At 54.3% G+C, this 14,964-nt stretch overlaps 1 protein-coding gene across 1 annotated transcript in view; it reads right to left on the bottom strand.

Moving 5' to 3' along the window:
• Positions 1 to 1,302: 1,302 nt before the first annotated feature.
• ARID3B (AT-rich interaction domain 3B) overlaps positions 1,303 to 14,964 on the bottom strand; it is a 30,362-nt gene continuing 16,700 nt past the window's right edge. The window contains exons 5-9 of the mRNA XM_084293137.1: positions 8,374 to 8,557; positions 7,002 to 7,261; positions 6,522 to 6,779; positions 4,146 to 4,247; positions 1,303 to 3,293 (exon numbers count right to left, since the gene is read on the bottom strand). Of these exons, the coding sequence (XP_084149263.1) occupies positions 3,136 to 3,293; positions 4,146 to 4,247; positions 6,522 to 6,779; positions 7,002 to 7,261; positions 8,374 to 8,557 (962 nt within the window). The 3' untranslated portion in view covers positions 1,303 to 3,135. The remainder of the gene's footprint in view (positions 3,294 to 4,145; positions 4,248 to 6,521; positions 6,780 to 7,001; positions 7,262 to 8,373; positions 8,558 to 14,964) is intronic.

Raw genomic sequence — 14,964 nt, 5'->3', positions numbered from 1 at the left:
GGAACCGTCCCAGGACACGAGGCACGGCCACACGGCCACCATGGTCTCCCCCCGAGGCCCCAAATGACGCTGGCAGGGTCCCGGTGTGAAGAGGTAGAAGTTTATTGGAATATAAACATTCAGAGAACGTGTAAGATAGAAAAAACCCAACAACAACATATACAGACACTTGTTGGAAGGAGACGTTGAGGTATTTATCCACCGCCTAGGCTATCACATTTCTTTTTTTTTTTTATTATTTTTTTTTTATTTTTTTTTTTCTTAATTTTCTTTCTTTTAAATAGGTAAGAAAACGAGTAGCAAGGCTGCTGCAGCTGTTTGGTGAGCACAATCCGGTCTGACTCCGCAGAGGGACGCGGTGTGAACGCCCCCGCGTAGCCCCCCCGGCCCCGTCCCCCCGTCCCCGAGCCTCTGCCCTCGCCTCCCCGCAGCAGGCTGGAGGGCGAGCAGCTTGGTTTTCATCCCCACCCGCTCCCTTAGCAGCTGGGGGCTTTTTCTTTGACTTTTTTTTTTCTTCTAAATTTCTTTTTTTTTTTTTTTTAATTTTTTGGCTGCTCGCTGTGAAACCTTCGCTGGTCCGGAGCTCGAAGAGAAGCAGACGCACTGCCGGGCAGGAACGGTCCCGAGCCCGCAGTGCCAAAACCCCTGAGTACTAATTACAATCCAACACGCGCTCGAGTGAAATGAATCGCAGCCGGCCTCCCCCCCGGCCCCCCGCTCCTCCACCCCCTCGCTGCTGCTGGTTTCTCTGCCCCTGTCCCCGCGGCCTGGCAGCTCAGTAGGAGACCCGGGGCTCGGCGTCGAGCCGGGCGCCGGGATCAAAGCCAGGCCAGGGGAAGGGTTCCTCTTCACAGTCTGAGTGGTCCTCGTCAGCGCGGGGCGACGGAGGACCGGGTATGGTTGCAGCTTATTTTACTGAGGTATCTGTTACGCATCCCGACTTGTTGCTTTCCCTGAATCGGATACAAAACAATCTGTTAGTCCCTGTCTATTTCCAGTCTAGTTGTGTAAAGCTTATAAACATTAATACTCTAGTAGTGTCGAAGCCGTTTAGCAGTTCAGTGATTCGAGTGCCTTTCTGTGCAAGAAAACACAATGTTAGCATGTGATACATAAGCAAAAACACCCATTACTAACCTCTGCTCCCCAGGACCAGAGAAGAAAGCATAAGGAAAAGCCAAAAGTCCCCCAGTCCCACTCTTAGGAAACAGCCCCCAAACCCACCCCCCATCTCCAAAAAAAAAAACCTAACCAAAAGGAAAAAAAAAAAAAAAAGGAAAAAATAAAAACAGAACAGTCTGAATGAGTCGGAGTCTGGAAAATCCTCTGAGTGGAGACAATGAAATGCCTCGGAGGTGCGCGGCCAAGGAGCAGCTCTGCCTCCCCACTGAACGCAGGCGGAGGTGGGACATCGTGGAGCAGAACCATCCCAGGACATGCGCCTTCCTGTCGCTCCCTCCCGCTGCAGGTAACTCGAGTCACATAAACTGACAGCCAGGGAGCGGGGCCGCTGCGAGCGGGAGCTGCTGCCTGTGGTCGTGCAGCCTCGCCCTAGGGATGGGGCCACCCCTGCACCAGGGCTCTGAACAAGGAGAACCTCCCTGCTGCGCTGCGCAGCTCTGCCAAGGGCAAGCACAGATCACGGGGGATGGAGAAATCCAACAGGGCCTCTGGAGACAGCCTCCTGTCCGAGGCGAAGGATGGGTCCTCTAACTCAGCTGTCGCCCTTGCCCTCTGTTCCTACCTCTACCTGTCCTGTCGTGCGCATGTCCTGGGATGGTGGTGCTCGGCGTGTCTCCTGGCTAGCCTAAAGGATGGGGAAGCCGCTGCTCCTTCGCTCAGCTTTGTGTTTTTTTTTTTTTTCTGTCTTTGGTGCTACAATTAAAAATAAAAAAAAAATTAAACACAACGTCAGCAAAACCACATATATATATATATATAAAAAATCAAGCGATAAGATATGCCAATACTTCCTGAAGAGGTTAAAAAAAAAAAACAAACAACCCAAAACAAACAAACAAAAAAAAAACACCCAACAACAAGTACATATCTGAGGTATTTCATCTGCTCAAAAAACCTGACTCGGGCCCGGAGGATGGAAAGGACGTCACCAGGGCAGGAGGGAGGGTGCTGGGATCTGACCTCCAGGCGGGGGAGGACGTGTGCGGGGCGGCAGGACGAGAGGGGACACAGCGAGGCCACGCCAGCAGGGGCTGAGCTCGCGGAGCCACCGGGTCTTGTGTCAAATGGGGCAGAGGATCAAACCCAAGAGAAAACAAGTTCAGGGGAAATGTCAGTGGGATGAGTTCGCCAAGGGCAGAGAGACAAGGTCGGGGGCATTTGGAACTTGGCTGAAAGCCTGAAAAAGGCAACGACAGTAGGGAACGGGCCAGCACCAGCCAGGAGAACGAAGCAGCTGAACGAGAGGGGGCTTTTCTGTGTCTGGGGCTCCTTCCCCTGCGGCCAAGACCTCCGAGAGGGGGAAAGGAGGTTCATCAAGTCTCTCGGGACTCCGCAAGCAAGAACTGTTGGCCCGAGGGGAGGACCAGAGCACGGCAGAGCCTGAAGAAAAGCGAGGCAGCTCGGCTGCTCGGCAGCTGCGAGCCCGGCAGGAGAGGGGCAAGGCAGCCTGCCGGCCGTTCGGATTGTCAACACACGGGGTTGGTTTGTGGGAAGAGCCCGCGTGGCTGCTGGCTCAAGGAGAACCCCGCTGCCCTGCCCGGCCTCGGCCCCGGCCCCTTCCACCTGCCTTGGTGACGTCTCTGCCATCTCTGGGCCCGCCGCTCCTAGAGACGATCCCTGATTGAAAAACGCCAGGGGTGCCCCCTCTCCACGTCCCACCCCCAGCGGGAACACGGCCAACCCCGGGAGGAAAAGGAGGAGGAGGAGGAAGAAAACGGAAGAGAAAGGGAGGAAGAAAGGGGAGAAGGGAGGAAAAGGCTGGACAAACGGACGATGAAGAACAACTCGCTGGCGCGGAAAGGTTTCAGCATCATCATCTTGCCGTCGGCCAGCCGCAAAGCAGGTTCCTTGAGATGAGGTAACGTGTGCGACTCCTGCCCGGCGCGCTCCCCGCCGCGGGCAGAGAGGGAGAGCTGCCGGGGGCCAGTGTGAGACAGCGAGCGCGGCCGGCCGTCAGAGAGACCAGCTGGTGGAGGGCTCGGCGCCGGGCGTTCCCCGCGATGAGGTAGGGCTGGCAGAGCAGTGAGAGCTGCTGCTGCTGCTGCTGCAGGAGCTCTGCGTGCTGGAGCCCGCGATGAGATGGACGACCGGCTTCTGGGCAAAGAGCACTCCTGCAAGGCACGGAGAGGGAAGGAGAAGGGTTACGGGGTGACACGGCTCAGGAGGATACGGGGGAGAGCAACCCCAAAGGGTTCACCCTAACAGAAGGGGGCCCTGTGCAAGGCCAGCAGGCTTCGAGGCAGATCAGAGCATCAGTGATGGCAAGGATACAAGAGGGGGTGCTCTGGGACCTGCTCTGTCAGCCCCTGCCATGGGATCTTTTGCATGCAGAAGGCTGGAAGATCCCAAACACCACTGGAAAGAGCAGCACCAGGTCTCCCACTGTGGGCTTTATCACGTAAACATGACCTGCACAAGTCAAATGGCTTGAGCTGGGTACAGGGACAGCAACAACTCTTGCCTCCCTACAGCGTGTGAGGAGAAGCTGGGTTAAGCTCCTCCTGATTAGGAGAAGGGGCACATTGCTCCTTCCTGCCAACACTTAACACAGAAGTTCCCTCTCTGGAGAAGCTGGATTTCTCACCAGGTTCCCTCCTCCCTGCCACAGCAAAATGCCATGTGCGGACTGCCAGCAAAGTGCTTCCCTGGGGACAGCTCAAGAGTAGAGATCACGGCAGAAACACAAATGCCATTATAGCAACAGCTCCTTGCACAAACAGAAAATCACCGAGAACCGGCGTTCAGGAGCATCTGAGATTGAAAAAATAGCAACCACCCCCAGCCCCAGGAGGAAGGAGCATTCATCTTGACCAAAAAGAAAACAAATCAGCTCCTGCTGAGCTTTCTGAGCCAGACGAGCTGTGAGCTGTGCTTCGGTGAAAGGCCAGCCCCTGGCAGCACGCCACCCTCCACGCAGCCCGCTCAGCATCCCCACACGTCCCCGGGGGGCGGCTCCTCCTCACCAGCATAAATCGTGCCGTTAATCTCCACCGACATGTTGATGCTCCCAATGCCGTTAGGTGACAGGTTCAGCGCTGCCGCCGCCGCCGAGTCCGGTTTATCTTCTTCCCAGGAAAGAAAAGACAAAGTTAGAGAGGAGCGACACCATCTCCTGTGCTACCCGGAGCTGGTCGGGTACCTACACAGCCCTCCTTTTGGCTCTTATCTGATAAGGAAAAAAAAAACACTGTCAGTCCTCTTACAAAGGTGTTTAAGTGCCCAGGCGTGAGCTGCACATGGGCTGGGATCCCACTGAAGCCCCCGACTCGGGCCAAACGAACAACCCCTCCACAGAAGCAGCCACCAGCACCTGAGATGTGTTTACCTGGCTGGATCGTGGCCGGGTTCGCAGCAGAGCTGGGGCTCAGGTTGCTGCTGCCACTCGTGGCGTGCCGAGCTCAGGCTGCAGCAGCTCCAGCGGCCGCTGGAGGGGGACTGCCTGAAGCATGACAGGCTCAAACCCAGGACGAGCACGCTCGGCTGCCCCTGGTGCGTGTGAAATCTGTTTTCTCTGTCCCCTCCACACGGACAGCCCTTTCTAAGGCATCCCGGGCAGTTCTGGAAGTGGCAGTGCCGAGCTGGGATCCATTCTGCTCTGATGCCTAAGGGGAGCTGAACATCAAACCCTCCTGGATGTTTCTGAACCCTCCAACCAAAACAGCCTGAGCGTGAGCCTGGGATTGCTCCTCACGCTCATGAATTCAGCCTTAGTTTGCACAGTGCCATGGTTACCGGCCCCCCGGTGTTGGTTTTGGGGCATTATGCTATTAAAACACGGAGAGACGATGGAGACAGTCTGCCCATGCTCTGGCACTGCATGCAAAGTGCGTGCTTGGAGCTCCCTTCCAGTCTGCTGGGACAGCAAGGCCGCTGTCCCTGTGAAGAATGCAAGGGGCTTTGTTAACATTTAACCCAAACGGTCCTAGCAAGCTGGAGTGAGCTCGGGCGGTGCGTTTCAAAAGTGCCTCCCAAAGCACCTCACAAAGCACAGCATTATTTTTATTTTGCAATCAGGAAATCAGAGTCTGAAAGACAGCACAGACTTGCCCAGTCCCCTGAGGAAGGTGGGAATAGCATCACCGATTCCTGCTGAGGGCTCAGTCCTCTGCCTGTTACTGATCGTGGAGACTAAAACTGATCCTAGCCTTTTGATTTGGAAGTTCAGCATGAAGAGGAAAAAAATGAAGTGAGATGAGGGAATGAACGTTACTTGAGAAAACTTGTATTCCTCTTTCCTCACTTTTTTAATGTGAAAGTGAAGTTGAGGTGGATGCGCAGCTGTCAGGACTTGCAATTTGAGGTCTCGATCCCATTTAACTGGGCAGCAGGAGCATATGTATCTCTCGCAAGTATCTCCACGAAGCACATCACTGCTAGCAAAAGCCTCAAGAACAACTTTTCCCCTTCTAAGCAGTGCCAAACCTGCCCGGCCTTGTGCCTACATGCAAATGGACACTTAATGGGGCTCCGAGACCTTTAATTTGAATGGATCAAAAGGTTCAGAGGAAGCAGCTGTTGGGACTGAACCTTCTGAGCCTTCGCTGTGCAGCCCCGGGACAGGTAGGGAGCCGTGGCATTTATCAGCTTTTGAAGCCACTCCGCAACAGTATTGATTCTGACAACGTGACCTTTACGGGGTGACTCCCCTTTCCCAAAGCATTTCAGGAGGGCATTTCCCTGGCCATGAATGCTGCTTCTCTCTGACCTCCTAACCCAGCCCTGCCAGGAGTTCTCTGCCTGCAGGGCTGCAGCAGATGCTGGCAGGAACCACCTGACTCGCTAAAAGCTCTGGGATGTGTAGGGCCCCCCGCAGATACACAGGGCTTTGTAGCCTCCTCAGCACACCTGCCAAGGGGATTCCTAAAAGCCGGACATCTCTCTCCCCTAACTGCCACTTGTACAGACGGAGCTGTCACCTCCAGGATCAATTAACAGGGTTCCTGATGAGAAAAGGACGGGAATTCACTCCCTGCAGCACGACCCTGGATGAGGGCAGGGCTGGGGAAAGCGTGCTCTGCTGGAGGGGCTGAGCACCTGGCACAGGACCAGGCTTCCCCTCCAGAAGTCACCTTAGTGACCACATAAACTTCCTGAACATGCTTAGGGCGGATCTGCATCCAGGCTGGGCTATGCATCACCCAAAAAAGAATAACAAGTGCAGCCGTAAACTCTAACAAAACATTTCTCTGGTTTAGCTTGGCGATTCCTGTGCTCCATTTTAGTAATTTTGTGACACTGACCTCTGCCCAGCGCCCAGGTGTGGCCAAAAGGTCTTTGACACCCTGCACGGGGAGCGGCAGCCTGCAAAGACCCTTCGTGCACCTCGAGACGCAGCTTACCCTTGCCATTGATTTTGATTTTCATGGGGATTTGCCGCGCCATGCTGAAGAGGTTGCGCTGCAGAGCCTGCTGGACGAGCCGCTGCTCCTCCTCCGTCATCCGCGAGACCTTCTTCTCCGGCGGCTCCCCGGACTCCAGCCGCTCCCTCAGCTGCTCCAGGGTGGCCGTTCTCGCTGCCACCGTCGCCTGCTGGCTCGCCAAGGTCACCGGCACAGCGATGCGATTTGGCATAGACACGGTCAAGGGCACTCCGTCGCCTGGAGAAGGACAGAGTCACTCAGTCTCCCCCGCAGCCCTTCCTAAAGCAGGCACGCAAAGGCTCGGCTGCAGGCAGAATATTCCGCGTATCCTCCCCCACCCGAGCCCCGTTACTCTCCAATCCCACATAGTTTGGGTGGGCAAAACTGCAACTCAGTGCAATAACCGCGTTTCTCTGCCCGGGACACAGCCACCCTCTCTGCCGTGGGCGCAAAGCCGACCTTTTCTGACAGCTGCTGCTGGAGACACGCGAGGATTGCTGGTCCCGCTGCCGGGCGCGACGCCGATGATCGGGAAGCGGATCTTTGGGGGAGACAGGAGGGAAGGAGGCCCCGTGGCGGTGGGCGAGTAGCTGAACAAGGAGGAGCTGTAGCTGGGCCGCCTGCCTTCCCGCCTGTTGCCGTCGATCGCAGCCTGAAGCTCGGCGGGAGAGCTGAGGGACTTCTTCTCGCACTCGTAGGCGTACAGGTACTTCATATACCTGGGAGAAGGGCGAGCACAGGGAGACTCAGGCAGGTTTCTCGACAGAGCACGAAACGACAGGCTGCAGCACCCGCTGGGTCACCCAGGCAGGCTTTCAGACTGAGGTCCCTGCAGATTTGGAGTCTTTGCATCTCATGACTGCTGCTGCGCTTGGTGTCGTAAGTGTTACATGGTTTGGGTGTGAGGCACAGCTCTCATGAAGAAAGCACATGGCTGCATACCACTGCAGCTAAAATTTTAACAAGATCTCAAACCACAACACTTACCAGCAAGGAGGGTGACCTAGGAGTTACCTTGTCCAATTTGTACTGGGCAGCACCAAACCTATCGCTTTCTCTGAATTCTGCCACACAAACTCACAGCAAGCAGCCTGTTTGTACCAAGGGCTGGAGGAACAGCATGGAGCTTCCCTCCATGGGACTTCACAGCTCTAAAATCTAACAGCTAACAGCTCTCTAGAGAGTTACCAGCTCTAAGAACCGAGTTTCATTTTAACTGGGGTGTGCATTCCCAGAGTCCAGCCTCGCGTGCTCTAGTCACCTGAAAAAGCTCTGCTTTGCCTCGTTGCTTAAACTCTGCAGTAGGTTTAATTTACCAACCTCGTCTCATTCTACTTTTTCTTCCTTTTGGCTTGCCTAATCAACATGAGGTACTGCAGGCCAGAAAAGCAATCCTCACAGCAGGCAGGCACTAAATGCAAGTTTCCACAGCTTAGCAGTGCTGACATGAAATGATCGAGCTCATACTTGATGCCTACACATCAGCAGCCCCCCTGCCCGCTCACGGTGCCAAGGGGGACCGAGCAAGAGACCCTCCTGCCCCGAGGAGTTCAAGTCCCAGGGCACAAGGTGGTGGTGTGTTCGTGCTGGGGTTGCAGGGAGAGAAGGGGAGAGCGTTCAGGAAGGATCACTGCTCAGCAAAACAAGAGAAGGGATAGAAAGGGAAAACTGCAAGCTGTGGGTGCGAGAGGAGGGATAAATAAAGCAATTCATCAGCTCCTCCCTAGCCACAGAATAGGACTCAGTCTCATTTTTAACACCTCAGTCCCTATTTTGTGCTCCCCAGTTCCTGCTCTGCTCCTATCCATGCTTTTAGGCTCTCCAGACTCACTGGGTTCGAAGCGTGAACGCGGCACTGGTGATGGAGGTGGGCAGGTTAAGGCCTTTGGTGATCTCCCGCCAGATCTTCTTGTTGATGATTTCCACCAGCCCTCCTTTCTCGGTCACCAGTTTGTAGAGCATGTAGAGGTCCAGGATCTGCTTTGCCATGATGGGGATCCGATTGATGGGAGTTCCTGCAGGGAAACAGCAGGGAAGAAAACATGGAGGGAGAGAGAAAATGAGGCCAAGAAGGCTGGCGGGCTGGGGCTATCGATCTTCCTTCTAATAGGAAAGTCAGGCAACTCTATTTGTAGCCTGACTTGAGGCCCCTCTACGGGCGAGTAAATGAGCCAGAGAAGTGTAGCTACATGGCACGTCCTTTTCATGAAAAATCCTTTCCTGTAGGCAAAAGCAATTATCAGACAAATAATAACCTGCAGCTAAGAGCAACTCCTCGAATAGGAGAGGGGAAGTGGGGACTATTCAATCCTAGGGGCGAGGGAGCAGCAGAGAGGAATCATTTTTTATGAGCTCCCAGGGCAATCTCAGATAAAATCTGGATTGCTTGTGCTCAGGAAGGGGCCGAGCAGCCCGGCGGCTCGAGCTGCTCACGCGCTGGAACTCTGCTCCCTCGCTCCCCAGGATTTGCTCGGGAAGAGCGAACAAAAAGGGGACGTGACGCTCGGCAGCATCTCCCCCCTCCACGCACATTCACCTCCGTCCTCCCTCACGAGCAGGCGCTCAGTTCTGGATCCTGCTCTTACAAAGCATTTCCAAAAGCTTCCAAAGCTCCCAAATGACGCCCTGCTGTGGGTACGTGTCCCTCGGTGGGATGTCACCCGGGAGCAGCAACTTGTTGCAGGGTGGGGATGGTGCAGGTGAAAAAATGAAGGGTGTAACGGGGCATTGGTGACCCAGGCACTGCACTGACTGCGTCCCCATCATTTTTAACCTGATAGGGCCCTTTTGGCTGCACCTTTCAGCCCTCCAGGGTCTGAAAAGGTCAAACCGATGAGATTTCGGCAAGGAGAGGAAAGGGGAAAAAGATGCTGATGCAGCAAGCCTTTTATTTTGCATAGGAAATACTGTCCTGGATCAAAGAGCGGTCCATCGGAGGTCAGTATCCTGTCGACCACAATGCCCAGCACCAGCCGGTGCAGGAAAGCCGGCGAAACGCCGTAATGGACAATTATGGGATACCCAACCCACAGGGGAGGCTCCTGCCACTGCTCATCAGCCAGCGAGCCGGTTAATGCCCCGGAGCAGAGCAGTTTATGGCCCTTATAAATGGGTTTTATTCTGGTTAGTGAAAAGGAGCTCAGCGAGCTCTGCAGATGTCCTCATTATACATGTAAGTGTAATTTTTTTTTCCCCCCCCTTCCTTTTTGAAGCCTATTACGCATTAGCTCACGGCACCAATTCCCACAGGTTAACGAGATGCCGGATAAAGGCAGCAAACTTCTTCAGCTTTGAAAGGGCAGCCTTCAATTTCCCCCAGTCACCAACCCTTAAACGTAAACAGCAACCCGGTCAGGCTCAGCCCGCGCGCCCCGTTACTTTCTCTCTCTCTCGTATCCTTTTTTCCTTCCCTGGCTGTGAAGCTGCCATTCCCAAGCTGCCATCCACCAGCGCATCAGATCCTCTTCCTGCGTTTCCCATGCGACAGCTCCCCGCGGGAGCAGAGGCTCCTGCTTGTTGGCTGCCTTCTGGCTCCAGCCAGAGCCAGTCTGCCCGTGTAGACACAACCCTCGCTTCACTTCGTTTCTCCCCGGCACCATTTTGTCTCGGCACGTCGCGAGGAGGACGAGGAGCGCGGCAGCAGCAGCGTTTCAGGCTGGGAGCGATCATGTTACCAGCCCCAAGTTATCATCCATCAGCCGAGCTGCAGCAACCAGTCACACCCAGCCCGCTCCCAGTGCAGGAGCAGGGAAAGATTTGTCTCAAAGGACCCCAGACAGAGCTCGGACTCGCTCTTCCCACCCCCAGAACCTCCCTTCAGCAGCAGTTCAGCGTTTGTGTCCCGGCAGCGGGGGAAGCCAGATCATCCCAACAAGGGAAATCACCAAGAAAATGATTTGGGGCAGAGCCTGGGCACTGCTGGGGCAGGGTCGAGACCTTTTCCTCTGGCAACCTCGCTGCCACCCGCTTGTCCCAGTCCCATTTAGCGAAGGGCATGAGCTGGTCCAGGTGAAACTTCAGTCCAGCGACCAGATGGGGAGCAAAAGGGGTCATGTGTAAGGCTCCTCAACCCACTAACGTGGAAGCAAAATTAAATACCTCCTTCTTAAAATGCTCCACTTATCCTCATCAGTTTTAGCTTTCTTCTAGACCTCCCCACCTCAGCAGCTGAAAACGTAAATTTACCCAAAAGCTCCGGTGACAGACGTTACCTACACGGGTGGGAAGTAAGGGCTTCACCAGCTCCTGAGAGCCTGCTCACAGCTGGAGGGGAAGCAGCTCCCAGAGCTGACCTCACGTTACCACCCCGTTGACACCCTGCCTTCCTGCAGTTTTCTTTTAAACAGACCCCACGGCCTGAAGTGCCCCAGAATTTAATCAGCAGCTTCATAACCCAAGCTAAAACCTGTTTTTTTTTAATTTAGTTTCTTGGAGCAGGCTGAAGAATTTTACAGCAGGGACACGACTTCCATCCTCACGCGTGGGCACGCACTCATTTTCCTTCTGAGCTTTCCCTTAGGTGGAGACCACTCCAAGGAACACCCTCGGGCACGGGACAAGTGAGCCGAGCGTGATTTGCATCCCGCACCCCATGAATTCCCCGTATTCCTCACCGCCTCGGCCCATTTCATAGCAGCTGCCTGCGAGCAGAGCTGGGAAGCCAGGACGAGCTGCTCGCGGAGCTCCCTCCTCCCCCAGCCCAGCTCCGAGGCGATAAAGTCTTTATTGGAAACCCCCAGCGCTCCAACAGGAAGGGCTGAAAAACGAGTGCCATGGGACGGCTGGATGCTGAAGGCGAGCGGATCCTTTCACAGGCGGCTGCGAGGCTTGTCAGGGGCCGTGATGGATTACTGTCATCTGGCAGCATCAGGATTAATGATCCCGAGGTCAGAGGGGAGAATTCCAGAGGGAAAGGTCAGCAGCCGGGGGCACAGCGTAAGACTTGTTGCCTTTTGATGGCAAACTCATTTTACTGTACTTTCAAGCTTGGGTTTTGCTGGCTCGCAGAAATGCTCCGCGTAGCACGGCTGCAAAGAGCCGGAAGCCTTGCTCGGCTCCAGAAGAGGCTGGGGAGGACGGGTGGCTCCTCTCCTCGGAGTTTTCCTGGGAAACAGCTCGTGGTCCTTTCAGCCAAACCCCAGCTAGGCCAGCGTGGGCATCCCTGCAGGGCAGCAGCCAGGGTGGGGGGACACCGGAGGCTGCGCCCCCCGGAAAAAGGGGTGTGTGGTTGATATGCGTGGGAGACCTCAGGAAGAGAAGCTTTAGGACAAGCATAAATGTTCCCCCTTTCTGCTGTGTTAACTGCCGGGCTCCGAGCAGGGGACGCAGCAAAGAGCCGAGAGTGGGAACACAGCCCCAGGGCAAGAGGCTGCTGACTCCAGCCAACCTGCCTCCCCCTGTGCTTACCAGAGGGGCTGGGAACAGGACAAAAAGCCCCAAAACGGCACTGGAAGGAAAAGGACTCAGCCCCCAGCCCATACTATAGGGGAAGAGAAAGACAGCTGCAGCTACAATTCAGATTTCTGGCATAAAGAGGTTCCCTGGAGGAAGCCTGACTGTAGCTATAAACATCTCCGTCCTTCAAGAGAAAACAGCAGCCCCTTCTGCCAAGCTGTTTCACCCCTTTCAAAAGCTTCTTGTTTCAGGCAGACACAACAGAAGCCTAAAGGGCTTATATGGAGGGGCTTGAATGTCCCCTGTGTCGGAGAGGCTGAAGGGGAAGCTGATGCTCGCTCTTTAAGAAGAGAGGGAGGAAGATGTGAGCCCCGGATAATCCCTGAGTGACTGTTTTGACATCTTTTGGCAACGAAGCATTATCTGAGGAAGGGGTGCTGAGCACTCAGCACACGCAGGCTCTGCTCCCCTGCTCCCCTCTGATGACAGCCAGCACCCAGTGCTGGGGCTCAGCCTCCCCTTGTGTTCGACGGGACCCTGTTTTGGACCAAAGTCTTCCTCGCCCACCCAGGCACGCTGCCCAAGGTGTTTTTTTCCGTGCTCTTCGTCCCGACACAGCCAGGCTTCAGATTTATACCCAGATCTGAAGAGGCAGACTGACGTTAAACAAAGACAACTGCCCCCCTAAGACTGTAACAGGATCACGGAAGATGAGTTCCCTCCGGTTCGCAGGGATTTCCTCGGCTTTACGAGCCCTCCGTGACAGAGATCCCCTGCCAAGAGACTTACTCCTCTCCTCGGGCTGAGCAAAACCCACTGCAGGGAGTTCCCCATCACCAAGCAGCCTAAGCCACAACTTGTCCTGCACGCAAGAGACAAAGAGCAGTTAATTATACCCAGCCCCGAGCAGTATTTTTTTCAATCGCCTCCCAGTTTTGTTTTTTTTTCCTACCCAATTTACTTTCAGAAGTATCCATTTTCAGGTGAAGAACAAAGCAGGCACGACTCCCAAAGGCTTACCCCACAGAATAACATTCGGAGCGTGATACAGCACATTCTGGAGTGAAAAAGTGCACGGGCAGAGAGGGGGCATTTAGGTGATACCCTGCACAAGGGAAGAGCTGCTCCTTCCCGTCTCCTGCAAGCACTCAGAAGAAACAAGAGACACCAGACGCCAAAAGGAAGAGGCTTTCCTTTTAGTCTGTGTTGATTTACAAGAATAGAATAGTTTTGAACCCAAGCTTGAAGAAATCTTGGTGTTCCTTCAGGAGACAGCACAATGACTTGGTGCGAACATCTCCCCACGCTCGAGCAGGTAAAACCCATTTCGACAGAAACCCAGCCCGCAGGGAGCATTCGGCCACCCCAGCTCCTCTGCCTGCAGGTTTTACTTCTTGCTTTGAGCCCATCCTAAGGGCTAAGTCAGCGTTCGAATAAAAGGAAAGGTAGGCACAGAAGGGAAACAAGCTCTCCTCTCCTCGGTGCCCCAGCTGATCTAATCTCTCCTCGCATTCGTGGCATTTCCACAGCGGGCATTCGCGCCTCCCAATGGGAATGTCACCACCTGATCCGCGAGCCTGCAGACCATTAGACACTCCTCTCAAAGCGGGAGCCAGGCTGGAGGGTAATTAATCACCCTCTATTTGACAGGAGGCCCGCTTCTTATCGGCACCCCTCAAAACCCCATCAGTTTCGGCTTCCCTCGGCGGTAAGCGAGGCTGACAGCAGCCCCTTATCAGATTTCGGCTGCCGAACCGGAGGCAGCCTAACAGGCAGCCAGCAATACTGGATGAGGCTCCAGCTGCCTTAACCTCGCCTCATGGGGTGCTCCTCTGTCCCCCAAAACCGGGACCCCATGGAGATGGGCGCTCTTGCACCAAGCCCAATATCCTCGCCCTAACAGATTTCTTCCCCTGATGTGGGACAGCCGTGGGGGGGGGGTTTCCAGGCGTACGACCTTCAAACCGAGCGGATAAACTCCTCTAGGTACAGGTGAGTTCCAAATACAGGAGGAAATGTGGAGAAATGGGGGCAGCTGGGGAGAATAAAGGGGGTCAGGCTGCGCCAAGTTAAAACCCGGAGCATCTTCACGCCCAACTGTTCCACCTTCCATCCAGCTGGGTATCTGCGGGGTCATCTCTTCAGTGCTGAGCTACCTCCGCTGGTCAAGTGCTCGAGTTCATCAATCATTGGGAAAACACGCTGTCAGGTTTAGGGGGGGAGGCTAAAACACCCATAACAAAGCGCCCATATACAGAAGAGCTCTGGGAGTCCAGGATTTGAGACCCAGACACCATTTTTGGGGGGAAACGTGTTACAGTTTGACATCTCAATCTTCAGGGGAAGGGAGGAACGACACCTTTGACTCCGTCACTCAACTCTGTATGCCCAGGAGTGCCTGGGATTCAGGGATCCCCAACTGGCAATCCTACAGCAAGCCTGAGATCACATTAATAAACTACAGAAGGATTCATGCACAGCCAATCACACCAAATTATCTTCTCTATCCTGTCCAATACAGAATAAAACAGCCAAGCTGCTCAAGCATTCTTCATGCTGGTTAAAGTTAAAAACAAATCTGTAATCCACATAAACTCCTATTTTCCCATTTACAACCACAGCTTCCACTAAGAGTTTGAGTTTTCCATGGAGCTAAAGCAATATTTAAAAGTTTCAGCTGCTAAAAACTCATAGATGTTTATCACTGGAACTGAGAAGTTACCGATGCTGGGTATTTTCCCAGAAAAAGATTTTGTAGATCTTCCCAAAGGGAAACCTGGGGGCCTTATCCCAATCAGGGAGAAAGTTCTCACATCTCCACGTGTGGAATGAATGCTTAGTACACAAAAATAAAGCAGGAGGAGGGGAAAATTTGCTTCTGATGGGAAAGAACCTGCTTTTTTTTACAACTTGGAAGCTACCCCAAATTTGGCCCAGGTAAACTCCCCCCAGATAACTTCCATGTCTGGTGGAGACTTTCAGTCACCTGCAAGGCATTCCCTGCAACAGTCTTCTGGATGCTACCGAG

Source organism: Netta rufina (assembly GCF_964035555.1).
Source record: "Netta rufina genome assembly, chromosome: 11".
NCBI classification, from domain to species: Eukaryota; Metazoa; Chordata; class Aves; order Anseriformes; family Anatidae; genus Netta; species Netta rufina.
The sequence above is the reverse complement of the archived record's forward strand: the minus strand, read 5'-3'. Positions and strand labels throughout refer to the sequence as shown.